The 21,591-nt window shown below is 41.2% G+C and overlaps 1 protein-coding gene across 1 annotated transcript; it reads right to left on the reverse strand.

The window, feature by feature from the left end:
• Positions 1–12,808: 12,808 nt before the first annotated feature.
• LOC148106076 (uncharacterized) lies at positions 12,809–15,516 on the reverse strand. Its single transcript, XM_087852555.1, has one exon. The coding sequence runs from the start codon at positions 15,514–15,516 to the stop codon at positions 13,195–13,197; it is 2,322 nt and encodes a 773-aa protein (XP_087708681.1). The 3' UTR covers positions 12,809–13,194.
• Positions 15,517–21,591: the final 6,075 nt, after the last annotated feature.

A 21,591-nucleotide genomic window follows, 5' to 3' on the forward strand; every position in this document is an offset into this window, starting at 1 on the left:
CTTCTTCTTCTTCTTTCAACTTGTTACTGTAGCGGATTGTCTGCCTCCATCTCCCTATCCTTACATCCTCTCCATCACACCAACCCTGTGCGTGTCCTCCTTCACTTCACTTCCTTATTCTTGTTTTTAAACATAACCAAACAGTTTCTAACACTTGAAACTAACAGGCAAACACTGTGACTAACACAAACACCTTTCCAACTTCCAAATGCAGATAATTCAGCTCCTTTATCAAATGATTTCCAATACTGAGGTGACCGGAGGGTCAAAGCTTCACATCCAAAGGACACCTGGTGTAGACCTCTGATACATTAGCACCGTCCAACAGAAGGGAAGCGTGTTAGTTGCTGGGATGAGAACACGCTGGAGGACGTGGGGAGTACTTTTGCTGCTTTAGCTGAGTCTGCTGTTCTGTAGCTGCTGAAGTGATTCCGAGTTTCGAGGTAATTTCATGTTAATCTTTCCAAAAAGATCTTCAGACTCTAACCTCGCGCAGCAACAGAATTTCTTCCATTTCACAGCAATTCAGTCATATTTAATTTTTTATGTAATCTCTCCAGTGTTGTTGAGTCCTACACCTTTTGGACCGTGCAGTTTTAGCATATTGTCTTGCTCTGTGCGTTTTTTTTATCGCTCAGGTCCTGGAGCTGGTTAGTTTCTCCACCAGCTGGACACAAATATACAAACTTAAAATTTGGAGTTGTAGGTTAATGATGATGAAAACTTTGAAGGATTTCTTTTAATCCAATGTGTGCAGTGATACTGCAGTAAAATGTTGAATCTCATAAGTGTGATTGTATTTTGTTTTAGGGATTACTGAGGCCTGTAAAGTTAGAGGATTGTTGTCGAGATGCCACATGCATAGTGAGAACGTTCAGACAGTGAGAAAAATAAATAAAATAAAATCCTAAAAATGCAGCAGACATGTAAACTGCGACCAATTAATGTTAAAAAATACATTTTTTATGGATACTGGAAAATCCAAGCCAAACCGTGTGTTCGTGTCCAGGCTGGTTCCCATGGTAACAGCTGTAAACAGCCCTGCCCTGTTCAGGCCTCAGCAGGGAGCTGACAGTAACATCTGAGAGGATTGTGTTATTAAAATGCCACCTTTTTTAAAGACTTTGCTGACGGAGTGTGTAGCTGCTGCGTGTAGCCAGTGGTTTATGGTGACAGCTTTGCAGCTGCTGCGTTGACAGAAATACTCCACCCTGTTGTGTCTCTCCAATATGTTATGATATTTTTGGATGCATCTTTATTTTCTGGGTGATTGATTATTGAGCTGTCATGTGTAACTGGGGCCGTTCCTTCTGAAATCCTTCAGTCATTCTGGGAGAATCTGTACATTTTTCACCCGTCTCTTCCAGGTTTGTTCACTGCTGCTCATTCGCAGGCTGCTGCTGCCCTCCAGTGTTTCCTGTATCCATAGCATCACACTGACCAGCATCTTCCTCCTCTCGCAACGTAGACACTGTTTTTTTCACTGAACACACACACTCATAGGCTCTTACTGATGATAGCAGCTTGTCATAGGTGAGATGTATTTCAGAGGGAAAGGAAATATAAAAACCTGGTATTTTAAGACTAAACTGATAGATGACTCATTTACTAATACTCTTTGTTTTTAGCCTGTTAGAGTGTCCTTGTAATTCTGCCATCATTCTCACTCGAAGAAAAGGCCGCTAACCTCACAAGAAATCTGAAACTGCAATAAAATGAAATCATGTTTTGATCTATTTACATTTGTTTGCAGAATTCCCTTTGGGTTCTATGATGCTTTAAAAATATATATGTTTTTTTGTCTTTAATGAAAATAAACAGCTATTATTGCAAACTTGGATAATATACTGTCAAACATTTCAAATGTGGCTGCCATTGGACCACATTACATTTTAGCAGCGTTGTGAGGATGTAAAGCTAAACTGCTTTTTGGGTAGAGTTTTGCACATTTGCACATAAAGTGTATATTTTTAAAAAAAGATTCCTGATTCAAGCAAAGCTTTACCAGCATCTGTTTGGTTCTTCCTTAGATATAAGATCAAAAATGAGGCTGAGAAATTCTTTGGTCTGTACATAAAAATGAATTAACCTTACTGAACTGTAAACAACCGTTCACCAAACTTAAGATATAAAGTATTAGTCACCCTGCCCTGTCTGAATAAAGAAAGAAGAATCTGTAAAAGAAAGCACCATAAATACCCTTTCCTGCAGCTCAAGGTTGTAAACTTAAGGTGAATTACAGCAAGTGAAGAGAACAGCCCAACAAAGGCTTTTTATCTTTTCTTTTTTACTCCACTTTTAGTCAGCTTGGCAGGAGTTTTTGCCAAAATAATCAATAACTCATGCCCAAGCTGCACACAAGTAACCGAGTTTTTTGGAAGACGTGAGCGTGAAGACAAAACAGCAAAAGACAGCTCAAAGCAGCTGCCTACGGCAAGCCTGGAGGCCAAAAGCCCCCGGCAGTTTTAACAGTGTGGAAGAGTTAGATAATACAAAATAGTTTCACTGTGTTATGTAGTATGTTTACAAAAAACGTGTCAGAGCAGCAGATGTTAACGTGTAGCAGAAATATTCATACTCGTAATCATATGCACATTTATAGAAGTACGTACGCTAACAGCGCCACAGAGCAAAGCACTGTTTGGTTTTAGCGGTTAGAGGGTTGGGTGTGGTTGCTGATGACAAGTTGGTGATAGTTGAAGAGATGAACTTTTTTTTGCCTGTTTTTACTTGTTATCATCAGTTCTGAACCAATGAGTCATTTGAGGCTTAATAAATCTATCACAGCATAAGATCAGGCAGTCACACTCAGCTCAGCTCAAACCCTTCAGCACATCCAACAGGCTGTAGGGCGTGCTGTTAATACTTCATCCCGCCCACAGTTACTAATGCCCTGCTCTAGCCCAGTATCATCATCATGTCAGCTCTGTTCGTCGCCGCTTCCAATGGTCTGTGTGTGAACATGGCCAGGCACCAAGTTTGCAGGTTCTCCTGCAGGTTCCACAGCTGTCCAAAGACATCCATGTTGGGTTAATTGGTGTTTCCAAAATGACTGTAGGTGTAAATGTCTGCCCGTGTCACTGTTTTAATAAATAATAATTAAATTGGCAGCCCACCCTCAATAAGTGGGCAGCGAGTCCAAAGTGTAACACACCTTTGGCAGCTGGGATAGGCCACAGCCACACCACGACCCTGAAATGATGGTAAAACAAATGAATCGAATGAGGTCACGATTACGTCACTACCCCGTCTTGCATTGTCTTTGCCTGTCTTTATATTTACTTCTTACATCCACACAGCCCCTGTTGGACATTTTGTCCGAATTATATTAATATAGAATTCAATTCAGTTTTATTTCTACATAAGCACCAAATCACAACAACAGTCATCTCAAGGCGCTTTATATTGTAAGGTAGACCCCACTACAATACATGCAGAGAAAAACCCAACAATCATATGACCCCATATGAGCAAGCACTGTGGTGACATTGGGAAGGAAAAACTCCCTTTTAACAGAAAGAACCAGGCTCAGGGAGGGGCGGCCACTAGCCGCGATGGGCTGGGGTGAGAGAAGGATGACGGGAGGTCTATTAGCACATATTAGCACCTTTCTCACTCATAGCGTGAGTGAGAAAGGTGACTGAAGAATAAAAGAGATTGCATGTTTTTTTTGTTCTTATATTAGAAATGGATCTGATACTCATCGTGTTTACATGAGCTAGCCTCTCTAGCAGCAATAATTTGTTGGTGTGAAGGTTTTTTTTGAACAACAGCTTTTCAAAATTGGCTCAGATACTGACCCTGACCTGGACTGAGTCATATCAAGAGCCAGCTCAGACACAAATGAATAAAAGGGCTGCTTTCATACAGATATTTCCTGTTATCGACAAGTATGATCACAGACAAAGGTTGAAGTGTTCTAATGGTTTCATTGTGAGCAATTTCAATGGAGAAATGAACCATCAGAGGCATGAACGGTAGTTGTGTCTTTTCTTCTGTCGATACTGAAACGTGCTGTTTTCATGGAAACATGAATTGTGCAGCGGGAGAAGCAAAATGAACATTCAGAGTTTAGATTTAAAGCTCAGATGTTTCGTATTAGCACTTCATTGTTTGAAACCCAAGCTAAAAACAAAACCCGTCACACCTGTGAAATGCTGTAGTCTCACATGCTGAATAACAGACTTTTACCTTCCTCTGTAGTTACTCCCACAGCGGATCATCTTTCTCCATCTCCTCCTATCCCACCATCCTCCACTGTCACTCCAACCCTGTGCATGTCTCACTTTACTACATCCATATACTTTCTCTGAGATCTTCCTCTTTTCCTCCTTAATTGTCTATCCAGTATATGCCCCCTCCCTCCTCTGCACAGATCCAAACCATCTCTGACTCTGAGCTGTTCCTCTGATGGACTCCCTACACCTGAGCATCTTCAGCTTTGTGTCACAGCCACTGTCTCCAAATCAAACACCATAGCATAGATTCATTACCACAGTGACACAAATCAAGACTGTGAAAAGATTTCTACTAACTGCATTCATCTGGAACTACATGAGACTGAATCATCTGAAAATCAGATCTCTGACTGTTGAGTTTTCTTCTTGCAGTAAAACAAATGTAGCCTTTACCATAAAATCGTCACATCAAAGCGAGGTTAGCTTTTCATTTTTGCTTATCTGCTCCCTCTGACACAGGGTTTACGGTATAAGTTGTTCAGTGTTGTAACTGAAGCATTTAGAAAGTGCTCGTTATCTTACCCTTGAAGTGACGGCTGCCACAACTCCTTCCTCGCCCTGACCGCACTCTTTGCATCTCCCATTTACATGTATTCATTTGGCTTTTGTTCACAGTAAATTACAAATGAGATCCAATCAAAGCGACAGTAGCTGACAGAGAAGCCTTTGAAAATAAATGCCTCTACACCCAGCCTCCAAGATCAACCTGATACAAGTCCCTCAAGGTTGCAAGCAACACGGGAAATTCCTTTTTTTCCTTTGAAAACATGACTTACCGTTAAAGACACCGTCGCATTCATACATTCAGTACAGCACCTGTTCAGCCACTCGGTGCTGTATGATGATCAGACACCATGCTGACTTCATAAATAAGACACACCTAAAGCAACACAAATTTTGTACAGTGGTTCGTGTATGGGAGTAAATAGCATATAAAGGGAGTAACTACTTTGTAGGCGATTCTGCTGACTGTGGAGAATTGGATTGAAACTTCCTGCCTCGCACTGACCTCAGGTCATTGTTCTTCAGCAGACTGTAGTGAAAGCTCATAAATCTGAATGAGGTAATTCAGGTAGATGGGTGCTGCGCTAGTGGCCACTTTGTAGGCAAACATTAGTGCCTAGAACTTGATGTGGACAGCTGTAGGGAGCCGGTGAGAGCAATGACAAGTGGAGTGACGAGAGCTGTTGCTGTCTAGTATTAAATTCCGGTTCTTTTGGATTCTTTAGGGCCAAGAAAGACACGGCTCAAAAGTGGTGTTTTTACTTTAAAAAATTATCTTTATTTTACATATCCGGGATATGGAGACCTGAAGACAAAACACACAACCCCAGGTCTGAAGCACAAACGGAAGCCTAGGTATTTATATACTTGCTCTCTACGTCACACCACACTTTAAGTTTCGATCAAACAGCCTAGTTGGTTTCACTTTCTAGCTGCAAAAGCACGCTCTGCAAAAGCATGTAGTTTCCTGTCAGCACTTTTGGACACAGAGTGTACTCAGAGTTAGGCCTTTCTTATATAAAGCAATATAATCAGCATATAAACATTTAAGATTATAAATTTAAACCTCAACAGTTCCCCCTCTTCATTTCTCACCTGAGAAATGAACTAATTCCTTATTTATCCCTTTAAATTTACTTGCATGTGAAAATAATAACTAGAATATAACGAAACAAATCATGCCCATCAAGCTTTAAACCCACTTCTAACACCCCCTCTGCGGATAACATAAATCCAGTCTTAGCACTATTTCTTGGGCAATTTACCTAACATAGAAATCCTACAAACTATTCCTAAAGTCACTCTCATTCCTCTTCATTACTTTTATGCTCACATTTAACCTTAACAAGCTTTTAATCTCCTAAACAACAAATTTTATTCAACTGTGGAGCTCTATGCTTCATATGGGTGCCCCTCTCTGGTGGTTCCGTTTGGTCCGGTGCTCCCTGGAATCTCGCCACCCCCGTGGTCGCTGTGGTCCCAAAATCTCCTGCAAACAAAACAAACACCTTTCCCTGCTATGCCTCCCTAACTTATTATGTTCATCAATTGTTCTCTTAATTATTCAATCTTGGTTCAACCTATCATGTTTGGGACTCTCTAATCAAAAGCATTAACCTAATTATGTGTATAAGCGTGTTAGCATCTATCCATCGGCACTCAAGGTCATCCCTACAATATATCAGTTCAGTCAGTCACGCTGAACGATGTTTTTGACCTTCAGTTGACCGAGTGACAACTCCTATGAGCACAATTGCAATGTGTGTATAAAAAATCATTTATATATATATATATATATATATATATATATATATATATATATATATAAGATCTTCAATTTTATTCATTTGGGTAAGCAACACATTTAACAACCTTTAACCCCCTTTAAGAAACTCTCTTCTTCTCTTATCTGATCATCTCAACCACGTCCTGTACTCAACTTACTTCCTGTTTTTAGTCACACATACATTTACAAGCTCTACCACATTTGCCCTTTATGGTTGTCTCAGTCTCCAGATGTTTTCCTCTCGACCTATTCAGACCAGGCCTATTTTCACACCTTCTGCATTACTTCTTGCTGAACAAAGACAAAGCAAACTGTTTTTCACCTTTACCCCAGAAACCAATCTACGTCATGTCTGTGTCTGTAAGCCTGCATTAAAAAAAATTCTTGCAAGTGCAAAAGTTTCCAAGCAAAATGTGTCTTAACTCTCACCTACAAATGAGCCTTCATGTTATCTATGTCTAGAAGCATTTTGTTTTTACATTGACCCCCCACGTATTCTACTAAAAAATCAAAGGGAAAACAAAACAAGCATTTTCAATCAATTAAGTTTAAGCATAGAAGCAATTACTTATGAGTAAGTTTTATCATAGCTAAATTACCAAGCTCCCTTGATAAAGCCCCTTATTTCAAATTAAACCCAAAATCACCCCTTCTTGGCACATCTCATGTGTCAAATACGCTAAAGCCAGCTACTAAAACTGAAAATACTGAAAATACTTCACCACCCCTTATAAAAATGAAAGGAAATGCTTAGTCACGTCATTTCTCTAAAACTCTCAGCAATTCTCCTCTGGGGTATACTTGCCCCAGGCCTCCAAACCTGTATTTAGGAATAAGATCAGTCTAATCATCATGTTAAACCTTTTCCACCACTGGCTCCATTCAAACCTGCCTAGAAACAACACCTGTGTGTTAACACTAACTTCATTTTAAAACTCACATTTCCTGTGTTATAACATGTTCTTGATACAGCATATTTTGATTTCATTTTGCTCCTCTTAATGTAACGGTAACACAACATGTTCCTGTCTTATGTCAGTGTTTCTAGCTTTGTTCCCCCTGTCTCATTAGGTCTTATTCCTCCCAGCTGTGTTCCCCTTCTGTCTCTAATTCCTTGATGACTTCCTCAGTGTATTTTAGCCCAGTGTGTCTTTGTGTCAGTGTCGCGTCGTCTGTTCATGCACCCTATTGTTTCTAGCTGCACGTCATGATTCTAGTCTGCAAGAGTCGGTATTGGACATGTTCATAGTCACTTTCTCCAGTCATGTTTCCCTGCACCTTCATGTGCCAGTACCGAGATCTTGTTCACAGTTTTTCATGTCGTGTTCATAGTCTGTCCACAGTACTTTGTCATAGTTCAGTCCTGGTCTTTGTTCATAGCCTTAGTTACTTCCAGTTTAGGTTTTTAGTTTTGTCATTCCCATAGTTTATGGTTTGTTATTTTGCCTTCTGTATCGGCCCTGATTAAAGGCTCGCTTTGAGCTTAGCACAAGTTTTGCCTCCAGCGTCTGTGTCCGCACCTGGGTCCACCAAACACACTCTCCACACAGTCTGCCCTCGCGGGCCGTGACAGTACGACGCGACCAGTATGGACAGCAGACAGTACGGACGGGATCGGGGAGGAGCTACAGCGAATCAGTCGGATCATGACACGCATCTGCGGGTGCGCGGACCCTAAAGTGGTGTCCACTGGATCGGCGACCATAGACGCCATCCTCCAGAAAGAGCCGCAGCTCCACCAGTTTCCGCAGCTTATCGAGATGTTTGACTCCCTGGGCTCCCTCAAGGAGGAGCTTCAGGCCCATGCGCTGGCCTAGAGAGTGCTGAACGCTGCCTCAGCACCCACGACTCCGCCCAGCAAAGGGGTTTTGTCGCCGCTGCCTCGCGAGCCAGAGGCAATCAGAATTGGAACGCTGAGGCTCGCCACTGCTCCGCCATCATCTCACCATTCACTGGCTCCCTCACCTCCCCCACAGTCAAGCTGCAGCGACCAGCCCACGGAGATGGTGGAGGCCATAGATTTTGGCGACAATGAACGGCAACAGGTGTTACAAGCTCTTCAGGAGGAGGAGCTCCGTTGGAAGTTGTGAGGATTAGAGAAATATTTTGCTGCTATTGTTAATAATCATCATCATTACCATTGCATTAATCATACAGTTTACCGTATTGATATTGCATTCAGATGTTTAAACATATTGCTACTCAATTAGCCTTTATTACAGGTGCAGTTATAACCACCTTAAACTGTTGAGTTAAATCAATAATCTTAAATGCGTTTGAATGCTTGTTATAATCTTAAATGTGTATGTGCTGAAACTGAGTGCATTTCATGCTGACACCCACACACACTCACACAGTAGATAGACTCATTTATAGGTGAGAGGTTAGTCATGTTTGCTTGCAACTGCAAAACTGTCTCTGCAAAAAGAGGAACAGTTTCTTGCTGTCTCTGCAAAAAGAAGAACAGTTTCTTGCAGGATGTGGGTCTGGTCTTCCAGACGAGAAGTGAAAGTCAGAATGTTGACAGGAAGCATCTGCCGTGGAGACGAAGACAATGTTATTTTTAAACTGTGTTAAAAGTCATTGTGATTTTGAAACCTATGTATGAACTGTATCTGAGTGACGTTTAAAGGGCGTCAGTAAATTTAAGCCCTGAAGGTATAAAACACCTGCCTATGCTCTGTAAGTCGGATATCAGCGCTGTCTACGTACAGCGGTGGTCCCCCCACGCGTGTCATTAAAATCATCGTTTGACTCCACCTGGCCGGATCAGTGTTGTTATTTTGAAAGTTGATTACCTCCTCTACCCCTCCTCAATATTGAACCCAACAAAGCCTTGGCTCATTCCCGAGGAGAAGCTCCCACCTGTTGCCCTGTTTCGGACCGGCCGCTCACCCTCACCCCCTCGCGAGGACTTCCCGTCCGGCCGCCTGTCTGGCGAGGATGTGGGCAGAAGAAGAAGACCCGATCCCAACAGTTAACACCGCCGCACTCGCGGCCGTTCCCAAGAGGAAGCGGTGTCCGCGACGTCGCCGCTCTACACAGCACCCAGAGGTTAGTGACAATGCTCTGTTGCCACTGAATTGTCCTGGATGTAATGAGGGCGAGGGGCCTGGAAAGACAATTAATGTCTCGGAGATGGAGACTCAATTTACCTGTACTGTTAACTCAGTCACGCCCCAATGCATCTCAGCTAAGTCTGTTTACACAGGGGCCAAGGAAGTAGCCGCCGTTTCCCTGCCTCTGACTAATCATGTTGAAGATGTTAATCCTGTGCCCACATTTTGCGTTGACAATAAAGATAAAATTTCTGTTGGGCATGCTATTTTTGGGAAAGAAACACTGCCATCACAGAACTGTGAAGCTGACACTACCAAACCGGCCATAGGCTCCTCACTCCTGTAAACTAAACCAAGTGATGAACTGTTAAACCCAGTTAGTATGAATGAGCAGGCTGAGGGGGACGTTAGTGAGACAGAACGTGGTCATGATTCTGCACACCCAGGACATGCACCTTTCACTAAGAAGGCTTCTGTTAAGACTGTTACAGCATCTGGGGCCTTATTAACCCTTTAAAACCGGTCAGAGCGGGCACACTCCGTTTTGCGCAACTACTTTTAAATCCTTGTAGAACTGCAACCACGTAAGCTAGCGCAATAATTTTTTTTGCATATGAGTTGTACTTACATCTTGTGCCATCAGCTTGTCCTAGGTCACGGTTTCCTTCCACATATTGCTTTGCAAAAATTGCATAAAAAGCGCTTGCAGCAACAAAAACATAATATTCCAGAAACACGCTTTGCCGATCCGATCAGCTGTTCATAACACATCCTACGTTGGAATAGACGTCAGCGTGAACTATCGCATGTCCACCATTACCTGCCTGAAACCGGAAGGGACGTCATTTTTGCGGAAATGTAGTTTTTTTTACCATCAGGGTCTCATGAGCCTGTACTGGTGTTTTTAAAAGTCATGTTTGAGTTTATGACTTTCTGTGTCGTTTCTGGGATGCTTAGAACTCAAATTGCACTGCTGGAAATAGTTTATTTTGATGCACATGCTGCTTTTTTGCAAATTTGCACTATAATATTTATTTTCGTTTTTCCTGCAGTATATAAAAATTGGTGTATTTCAAAAATAAAACTATGAAGACACTAAAAATAAATTTCCTGTGGTGGGAAACTATTTTGTGCAACTTTTTTGTATTTACAGTTCTCTAACTAGAAATATATGTTAAAAAAACAAAAACGATTTTCAATTTTTTTGTAGTTTATTGCACTTTCTTGCAATTTATGTAATTTCTATGCACTTAATGAATACATATTATTAAAATTTGGGCTATAATGGTTGTATTGATGTATAGCCACTTGAAATACTCCCAAAAATGGCACTACAGCATGTAAAAATATAATTTAAGCTCTGGCGGACTTGGTTCGCCAGAGCTTAAACCCCTGCCATAATGACTTATGGCAGGGGTGTCAAACTCAAATACACAGTGGGCCAAAATTCAAAACTGGAACAAAGTCGGGGGCTAACATTAATATTTATTTTAAAAAAAATCTTCCTTCAGATATAAGAATGAATCTTTTCTTATGGACTCAAATACGTTTTGCTGGAAAACTGAATATGGAACAAGCAAAGCTTAATACTAAACAATATATATATTAGCTGTAATAGTAATAGTATTACTAATAGTAATTTGGTATGGCTGGCCAGAGTTTGACACCTATGACTTATGGCAAAGTTACAGTCTCAATGTTATTCTTTATTTTTTCTCAGTGTTCTTGAGGGACAGTATGTGTATATGTGTACGTGATATTAAATGAATGTGCAGGTTATTGTGCAGACTCAGCACAGAGCATCAAAGAGTTTATTTGTAGTGTGTCACATCAGTGTGGTGGCAGCTGTCCTGGCAGCCATTTTTGGAATTCCATAAGATACTATGATTCATATCAGTATGTCACACATAAACACATTGTATTGAATGACACAAAAACACAATCTTATGAGAATTATAAGATTCTGCTAACATTCTGTCCACATTTGATAACCTGCTTAGTGATGTGAAATCATCATCAATGTGTGTGGGCAAAACAGAAGCAACTTTGGATTTCTAACTACAAATCCATTCTCTCTTGTTTCTTTTTGTCTTTATCCCACTCTAAATCCACTTGGATGTAACAGTGAGACCAAATTCACAACCCAATAGAAACAGATCCAGGTACATTTACTGCAATATTCAAACTGAATACAGGCTGCTGGCCATTGACATGTAGTATCCTTTTGACTTGTAGCTGTGCTGTAAACAAATAGTAAAGCACAGTTTGACCAGAATAACAACTAGAATCTTTAACACACTAAGATAATAAAATACACAAGCTATTTGGCTGGTAACTGGCAATAAGCCAGAGGACTAATGGCCCAGAAGGCCCAAATGAAACTAGCAATGTCCAGACATCTAGCCTATATTACTTAATATTCATTAACCTATTTAAAAAGCACTTTTGCTCTGTTTCAGGTAAAGTGTAAATCTGCACCTCTGATTTGTGTGATTACATTTTCTCTTTGTCTTTTTCTGCTGCAGCAGCCAAAGTCTGATTTATTAATGACAAACCAGTGGCAGAAGCATCATAACATCAAGAAAACTGGTCAGTTAAAGGATTTTTCTTTTTACATAAAAAAGAAAAAAAATGTTTGATGATCTGAAATGTTTAAGTGTGACAAACATACAAATAAATAGGAAAACGCTTTTTCACACCATTGTCATATAAAAGACTTATTTCCTTCATTCTGTTCATTGACCCCATTGTGGACCACTAAAATTTTGTATACTATGTAGTATATACCTTATTTACTTTATTTATTAAATTTTGGGTTTGTTTTGGTTTTTTGCACTACCTTAGACAACATCAAAATAGCGTTGTCAAAAATGACAATAGCGTTGGCATTTTTGTTATTTGTGTTTTGTAATCTTTATAAAAACCTAGAAAAAATCACCTCTTAATCTTTGGTATATGGCGAGGCGCTGTGGACATCCAAGTTTGTGATTGTGTAGATTTTTCAAATCAATACCATGGTTGCATCTACTGAAAATCTCTGTGAAGCTTAAATCTCAGTGACCTTGACTTCAAGGTCAGAGGTCAACTTTTCTGAAAATCGGAGGAGTTTCACATTTATAACACAGGTATGTCTACTAGGAGGCTGAAGGGTAGCACTATATATTTATAAACAATCAAAAACAACAATTTATTTCCAGTTTGTGTGGAATTTATTTCTGTAAACATGGTGTTTTAGGTCGGATTAAAGGACTGATGTGATGGTAAGGTCCGCTGCTCTGCTTTGAATATTGGTAGGCTTTTTTTTTTTTTATCTTTTTCACAAGAATTGCTAGTTCCCCTAGAGTTTTGGCCACCCCAGCAATCAGAAGATTCCCTATGAGCAAGCATTTAGCGACAGTGGGAAGGAAAAACTCCCTTTAAAAAGGAAGAAACCTTCGACAGAACCAGGCTCAGGAAGGGACAGTCATCTGCCGCGACTGGTTGGGGTAGGGGGGGTAAAAACTTTAAAAAAAAAAAAGCCTAAGTGATAATTATTGGAGCAGCTTAATTAATATTTCCAGTGTAATTTGCTGTTAATATCCTTTTCCAACCCCAGTTTGTGTTTTTATCACTTTTGTCCAGGGTGGAAGATGCCATGCTGGAGATTGACTCTGTATGGTTTTTCAATGTTGATACTTGGGAATCTGTTGGAGAGGCCAGGGTTGAAAAAGGGATGCCGTAGAACCTGAAAGGGTGTTATCCGCTGGTGTGCATCCAAGGCCAACATCTCTTTAATTAGGCTGACAAATAAGCGTTGGCCATCTTCTGGTCCTCGTCTAAACATCATTATTTGTTCGAGGTCATCCAGACATTTAAGTTTTATGTATCTTGTCTCCAAAGATTCATATCCTGTCTCGTATTTAAATTGTTGGGCGGTCTTAAATGTCCAGCGTTGTTGGTTGTAGTTGTGGTTGTCTTTTGTGAAATAGTCTTCAGTGTACACGCCAGGATCAAGAACATGATCTGGTGGCTGACCCTGAGTCTCTATGATGAATTTCAAAACATCATAATATTTTTTTCCAGGGTAGAGTGGCACCCCTGTAACAAGCTCAACAGCCACCAGCCCCAGAGACCACATGTCACATGCTTCGTTATAAGGAAGGCCAAGCATAACTTCAGGTGTACTATAACCAACCGTCCCCACACGGTCACCAGGCATCACTGCAGACGCAGGACATGCGAGGCCAAAGTCTATAAGTCTGACTTTGATGGGAGACTCATAGCGATTTACAACCATGATGTTTCCAGGTTTGAGGTCAGCGTGCACTATTCCCAAAGAACCCAGGTGGGACAGAGCATTTGTGAGTTGACCTAAAATTGGCCTGACTTCGCTTATGGGGAGATGCCGGTTATTCGGGTCCCGTATGTAGTCCCACAGGCATTGATCTAGGAGTTCAAATTGCAGGCAAACCCGCTCTCTGTCAAGGAAAAAGCCGTTCCATTGAACAATGTTGGCGGCATCTGGATCCAACCTTCGCAGCTGCTCCAGGATGAAAATTTCCTTTTTTGCCTGTTGCAGAATATCAGGGCGGCTCTTGTTCACCTTAATAGCCACAGCTTGGTTGGTTTTGGTATCACGGCATTTGGCTACAATACCAAAGCCCCCTTCTCCGAGGAAAGCCTCTACCTTGTAGTGGTTTCCCAAAATGCTCCCTTCAACTATTTCAAGCTCATCTGAGCTGAAGGATGGGCTGGCTGACGTGTGGACGAATACTTGCTGAGAAAATTCAACCGAGTTTTGAAAACTGCAGTTGATTTTCTCTGATCTCTTGCATTTCAAGTTTGAAGGGTGCTGAAAGACCACAGGGTTTTGTGGTCTTTCAGCACTCATATCAATGCAAGGGGAACTCTTAGGGTTGAAAAAGGGATGCCGGAGAACCTCTGACGGTGTTATGCGCTGGTTTGCATCCAAGGCCAACATCTCTTTAATTAAACTTACAAACAGACGTTGGCCATTTTCAGGTCCTCTTCTAAACATCATTACTTGTTCGAGGTCATCGAGACGTGTCAGTTTTATGTATCTTGTCTCCAGGGACTCATATCCTGTCTCGTACTGAAATTGTTGGTCAGTCTTAAATGTCCAGCGCTGTTGGTTGTCGTTGTCTTCAGTTAAATAGTCTTCAGTGTACACGCCAGAGTCTAGAACATGATCTGGTGGCTGACCCTGAGTCTCTATGATGAATTTCAAAACATCATAGTCTTCATTTCCAGGGTAGAGTGGCACCCCTGTACCAAGCTCCACAGCCACCAGCCCCAGAGACCACATGTCACTTGCTTCATTGTAAGGAAGGCCAAGCATAACTTCAGGTGCACTATAACCAACCGTCCCCACACGGTCACCAGGCATCACTGCAGATGCAGGACATGCGAGGCCAAAGTCTATAAGTCTGACTTTGATGGGAGACTCATGGCGGTTTACAACCATGATGTTTCCAGGTTTGAGGTCAGCGTGCACTATTCCCACAGAACCCAGGTGGGACAGAGCATTTGTGAGCTGACCTAAAATTGGCCTGACTTCGCTTATGGGGAGACCCTGGTTTTTCCGGTCCCCTATATAGTCCCACAGGCATTGATCAAGGAGTTCGAATTTTAAGCAAACCCGCTCCCCGTCGTGGAAAAAGCCGTTCCATTTAACAATGTTGGCGGCATCTGGATCCAACGTTCGCAGCTGCTCCAGGATGAAAATTTCCAGTTTTGCCTGTTGCAGAATATCAGGGCGGCTCTTGTTCACTTTAATAGCCACAGCTCGGTTGGTCTTGGTATCACGACATTTGGCTACAATACCAAAGCCCCCTTCTCCGAGGAAAGCCTCTACCTTGTAGTGGTTTCCCAAAATGCTCCCCTTAACTATTTTAAGCTCATTTGAGCAGAAGGATGGTTTAGCTGACATGGTGAAATGTGTCGGCTTGGTCAGTGAATTGCTAAGTAACACAAAATTCTCTCAAAACTCTCCCAAAACTCTCCAAAAGGGTTTGCTTACTGTCAGGTCAAGGTCCGTTGAGCAGCAAAGTTTAACAGAGCAAAGCTCCTATTTAAGGGTTTTTTCTCTCAGCAAGATGATGACATCACAAGGGAACAAAGGCATTCTACTTTGGATCAAAGGCATTCTATTTTTGATCAATGGCATTCTATTTTTTCAGTTGAAACACTGAAAAAAAATAGTGTTTCAACAGGGCAGGCTGGTGCCCTGTGGGAGGCAGAAGTGATAGGGTAAGGATGCAGAGGATAAGAAAAGATCTTATCTGTCAACTCATCAGCGAGCAGCCGCAGAATCACAGGTGCAGCTTGGCAGGGGATGGAGAGTGAAGACAAAATCAACAATGACTTATGGCAGGGGTGTCAAACTCAAATACACAGTAGGCCAAAATTCAAAACTGGAACAAAGTCGCGGGCTAACATTAATATTTATTGAAAAAAAATCTTCCTCCAGATATAAGAATGAATCTTTTCTTATGGACTCAAATAGGTTTTGCTGGACAACTGAATATGGAACAAGCAAAGCTTAATACTAAACAATATATATATTAGCTGTATAATACCAGTAGGCCAGATCTAATAGTAATTTGGTATGGCTTCGCGGGTCAAATGTAATTAGGCTGCAGGCCAAATTTGGCCCGCGGGCCAGACTTTGACACCTATGTCTTAAAGGGTTAAAGACTGTGTCTCAGCCCCTACTGTCCATTAACTACAACCCAAATGAGAAAGCTTCTGATCTGACCAGTAGTAAGACTGAATTACCTTTGGCTAGCACCCCCTTTCTGAGTTAGCTTTCCTTGTTCCCAAGTCAAATAATGAATGTTCAGTTTGTATAACTAGGCCAGCGAAAGAAGAAATGTCTGGTGTTGATCATGGAAATGTGTGTTTTGTTCCTGCGCTGATCGGATCCCATGTTTCTCCCTCTGTTGATGGTTTGACCAGAGTGAGTGCTTTGGAGGCCGACATCAGCGACTGCTTTTCTACACCAGTCCATCGGGGCTGGACAATTATTAAGGGTCTGCCAGGGTTTCCTATGTCTGGGAATGGCATTGTAATTTCTGTTAATACAAAACAGAAGGACAGTTTAAGTTATGCTTTTGCTGTCGGGGGGGAGAGCCTTGCTTGCCCTTTAACTGCTCAGCCGGATTGCTCAGAGCCAGTCCACCATGTTTTCTGTGCACAGCCAAGTCCTTGTGCATTCCACTCACTAGCCTTCTACAGTCGATCAGTGTCTGTGGTTGAACTCCTCCATAACTTAGTCTCGCCAGTGGGGGGCTTAGACTCCAATAAGTGTACTTATTTCTCATGTGACTGCCAAATTATTGTGTTAAAATCATCTGCACACACTCCTGGCTGTTTTATCTGTGTTAAAGAACCAAGTCTTGGCCTTGAGAATCATGCTTCCATGGACAATCTAACTATCACTTGTGCCACTGAACCAACTTATTCCAGGTCCGAAATGTTGTTTAAATCATGCTCTAAGACTGAAGGTGTGTTTAGCTCTCCAAGAAGAGCAACTGAGGACTATTTGAACTGTGAGAATTTAAGGTCTTTGTCTGACGTTGCTCCTCTGCTAACACCTCACAAAGTTAATGTTTGGAACTTTGCGCTCACTCCCAGGATGGCTGTGGCACTGCCTGACCTCTCACAGACGTCCCCGGGTGTTCTCAATACATCCATTAGCTTCATCTCCCTAGATTTTAACTCGTCTCTCTCTCTCTGGGTGCATACTTCACACACCAGCCAGTTTCCTTTTATGGGCATGCAAAGTACTTGTCACACACACTGCTTCCTGTCACAAACACAGCCACACAGACTGATATTTTTCTGTTTCTCTTTCCTGTTTCTACAGGCTAATCGAACTCTTGTTTTTTTTTGTTTGTTTTTTTTGTATTTACAGTCTATAAACCCTCTGTAATTCTGCTAAGTCTTGATCTAAAAACAATGCACCCTTATTTCACGCACACACACACACACTTTTAAATATACTAAGCTCTTTGGTTTTGCAAGCATTCACATCACAATCTTCAGCATGCTCAGCAAAGCTCTTTCAGACATCAGGACAATTAACAATTTTCCACACATATCACCATTCTTTCAGCTCAGTTTTGTAGCATCATCCACACAATACTTTCATCAACATTTTACACACTTCCCTGAACTTCGTCGTCTCACACACACTTTTCTCTCAAAACAATGTTCACCTTTAATCATTCATTCCAAATGACAATTTTACACTTCACTTATACATTCACACATTTATATATAACAAAAGACTGCCAGTAACTGCCAAGATAAATTATTTCCATTACCATATTCACATCTTCACTTCATCTTCCTCTAGTACTAGTCATCCTACCGTTTCGACTAATTTAAAAGCGTCCAAGCCCAGGTTCGCCCACCTTGCTGGTCAATTGTAGCCGTTATCTGCCAGCGGCCCGATTACTAAGGCCTATGTTAATCTATAAGCGCTTCCCGCAGCTCAACAAGAAGCTCCACCTCATGAACGCCCAGCGTCCTGCTGGCGCCTGAAGCTTTACGTAAAGCTTACATGTGAGCCATGTTTAAAATGGTCACGCCCAGGGGCCCTGCCCCTGTCGGTCAAACGGTGCAAGAAAAGTGGTGCTTGACCACTAGCTATTAACGAGCGTCCCCAGTGCTCGCAGTTGCCAGCTGAATTAACCTTCTCGCCCAAGGACAATGTTCCGTGTCCAGAACAGAGTGGAGGCATAACCCTCAGAACATTTTGCACCCCTAGGAAGTCCAACTTCCCATCCTAAGAACTTTAAATAATTCTGGAAGCATCACTGTGAACTCTAACCGCCAGTTTATTATCTGATGCTCGGGTCTCACCCTATAATCAATGTGGGAATAAAATTCCCTGACCAAATGTCCTAATCTAATTTATTTTCTTGGCTGACGTAACACACACATAACACACCAACTTCAAACATACGTCACAACAACTTTCAACTTCACCCTAAAATTAATCACAATAAATTTGATCAAATATCCCCAAACTTTACCTGTATTTATTTCTAATTACCCAAAATTATCATGGAAATGTCACCTGAAATCTACTTAACAGATTTTATAATTTAGTTTACTTCACCCGTTGCCTACTGGTGGTGGTCAGAGGGCCCGGTGGCGCCAGTGTCCGGCAGCCTCGCCTCTGTCAGTGTGCCCCGGGGTGGCTGTGGCTACAATGTAGCTTGCCATCACCAGTGTGTGAATGTGTGCGGATGACTGAACGTGTAAAGCACTTTGGGGTCCTTAGGGACTAGTAAAGCGCTATACAAATACAGGCCATTTACCATTTTTACCATACCTGACCAGCAAGCAGTGATGCTGAAACACTAGTTCATGCATGTGTTGGTTCTGCTGGACTTTGCAATGCATTATTATCAGCTTGTCCTAAAAACTCCTTCTTCAACTCTTCACTGGGTTAAAATCTTAGAGACCTCACAGCATCATTTTGTTCTAACAGAGCACGTCACTCTCATAGTTTCCAAAAGTTGAACTAGATTGAGAGTCTTCAGCTTTCAGGCTCTTCTTCTGTAGAATCAGCTGCCAGTTTAGATTCAGGAGACTGCATTTTTTTTCTACTTTTATGACTTTAAACGTTACTTTTTGATCAATCTTAATCAAACAATTAATCTTGCTGTGGGTCAAAGAGGCAGAGAAATAAATGAACATGATTGGCAGATATCTGTGAACGATTACGTCCATCAGCGTGGAAATGAATCTCCTTTGTCCCCATTTCCCTTCAGCGCAAACAACAGTTCATTTCTGTAGCTTTAAATGATATTCCGGCTCTTTCATCATCCGAGATGACTGCAGCAAAATTAAACACCTGTTGTTTTAATGCTGTTTCTGTCGCTGCTTTTATTTATCATTTCTTTATATATTTTCACAGAGGACCGGCTGGCTGTGTTTTATTCTGCAGCAGGTGAATCTACTCGTCGTCCTTTTGGGATTCACTCGGCTTCCAAACATGCTTGTATTTCTGCCAGAAATGAGTTTATACTCTGCTCGTATTATTGGAGCTTACAAATAAAGTGTTGTAATCGAGTTTTTATTGGATTTTTGGTTTCTCTCGCATTCAGTAACTCACAGGTGGCACGCTTTAATAGCAAAGTGTGCATTAGCAGCTTCCAGATCTATTTCCTACCACAGGGCCACCGATCCTAATCCTGGTGGTTTGGGGTGAAACTGTTTGCTTTGCTGTTTTTGTTCTTGTTGTTCTGTAAATCTAAACTGGACCAGTTTGTCTTTTAAATTAATATTTCCTTTAAATTGAGATCACTATAAAAGCCTGGAGTGCAATAAAAGTCTCTCCTGAGCCCAGTGAGATTTTGAAGTGGCTACAGAACAAAATGAAGTCCTGCAGACTTTTGCTGACTGTGCATTACAGCGACATCCAAATACTAAAGAAACTAGTGAACAGAAGTTACTGAGACAAATCAGCGAACACTTTTCAAAGTTTCATGATCATTCACAGAAAAATAGACAAAATGAACCACATTAAAATATCTAACATTTTTAATATCTGAAACTTCTCCTAAGAAAATAATCCTTAGACAAATTTGAATTAAAGAAGAATTAAGACCTATAAGTTTGCATCAAATGTCAGGAGGACACAGAGAACAATTCAGTAAAGACTAAACCATGAAATGATCATTATAATTTATTTTTGTGTGTGTGTTTATTGAACATGTAAAGAACAGATAGAAATAATTTACATATTAATGTGCATATATGTGTACATCCAGCATTTCTTTCTCTCTTTTTTTAATGCTTATTTCTTAGAAATGGTTTCGGCAATTTATTTACTCTTTGGAGGAAGGCAAGAAATCACACTGATGATGTAGAAGTCTCAAAAGCTCACAAAAATTCATATAGCAAATATAATATTTTAGCCATTAACAGGTTGCAGAAAAATCAAAAAACAGCTTCTTTGTCTTTTGCTGTCACTGTCTACATACAAAATATTCACACTTACAAATATTCTCACTGAAGTTGCACTCTCAGTTGGTCATCGAGCATCTACAGCTGCAGAAGGAAATTAACTTATTTTTAGGAATAAAACTTACCTTCTGTGAGCTGGATGAAATGTCTACAGCAGCAGGCTGATCCTGGGCTCAGACGTTCACAGGGTCCTTCTCCGTGAAGTCTGCATGTTTCCCTGTGCTTGTGTGGAACTTCCAGTTTATCCTGGTTTAATGCTGTCTTATGTTTCCTAATTGGACAACTGAACGTGTCCAAACTATCAGTTTTGGCTCCATCAGTGTAGGATGGTGTGTCCGTCATTCAACGGAAAGGCCGGCAACAACATCAGCACTGATGGTAACACAGATGCTTACCTACTATAAAAAGCAACAGACGTTCATAATCACTGATGTGTTGGGATATTTGGGGGGTTTGTTCAGTGATTATGCATGTTACACTGTTGACTTTGCTGTAGAGAACTTTAATAATATGAACGTTCAGAGGCATCATAAATATTCAATGTTTGCAAAATGCAGCAGCTGGCACACAGAGCTGTAAATCAGCAATAAACTAATGAAATTAGCAGTGTATTTGCAAAACTACTAAAGGAAGAATCTGAACTGAGACACAGGAAATACTTTGAATGCTAAGTTGAATTCCTCATGGAGGTTTATGATTAAATCACTGGCACAAACAAGAACAAGTCAAACAGCTCCAAGCAGACTTTAAATCAGGGTTCTGCTGCTTGCTGTTCAGTTTGGGATCATTATTTATCTCTCACTGCATCAATGCTGTTTATTCTGTCAACAGATTGATCCATTTTAGTTTATGTTTTAAACTTTTTATTCTTTTGTGTTCTTCTGCACTGTGCTGTGCTGAAGCATTAGTCTGTTTTGGTTGTTTTTTCACTGACCCTGCTGATCTCAGAACAGGTGCTTCCACCTGCCCCACTTTCTCACTAATTGCATCAGCTGATTCCTCCTGCCTCACCTGCAGCTGC

The sequence above is a fragment of the Neolamprologus brichardi genome, chromosome 2 (genome assembly GCF_056152115.1).
Source record: "Neolamprologus brichardi isolate AB-2024 chromosome 2, ASM5615211v1, whole genome shotgun sequence".
NCBI lineage: Eukaryota > Metazoa > Chordata > Actinopteri > Cichliformes > Cichlidae > Neolamprologus > Neolamprologus brichardi.

Coding starts and splice junctions, on each gene's coding strand:
- LOC148106076 (XM_087852555.1), bottom strand. CDS start 15,516: ATGTCAGCTAAACCATCCTTCTGCTCAAATGAGCTTAAAATAGTTAAG.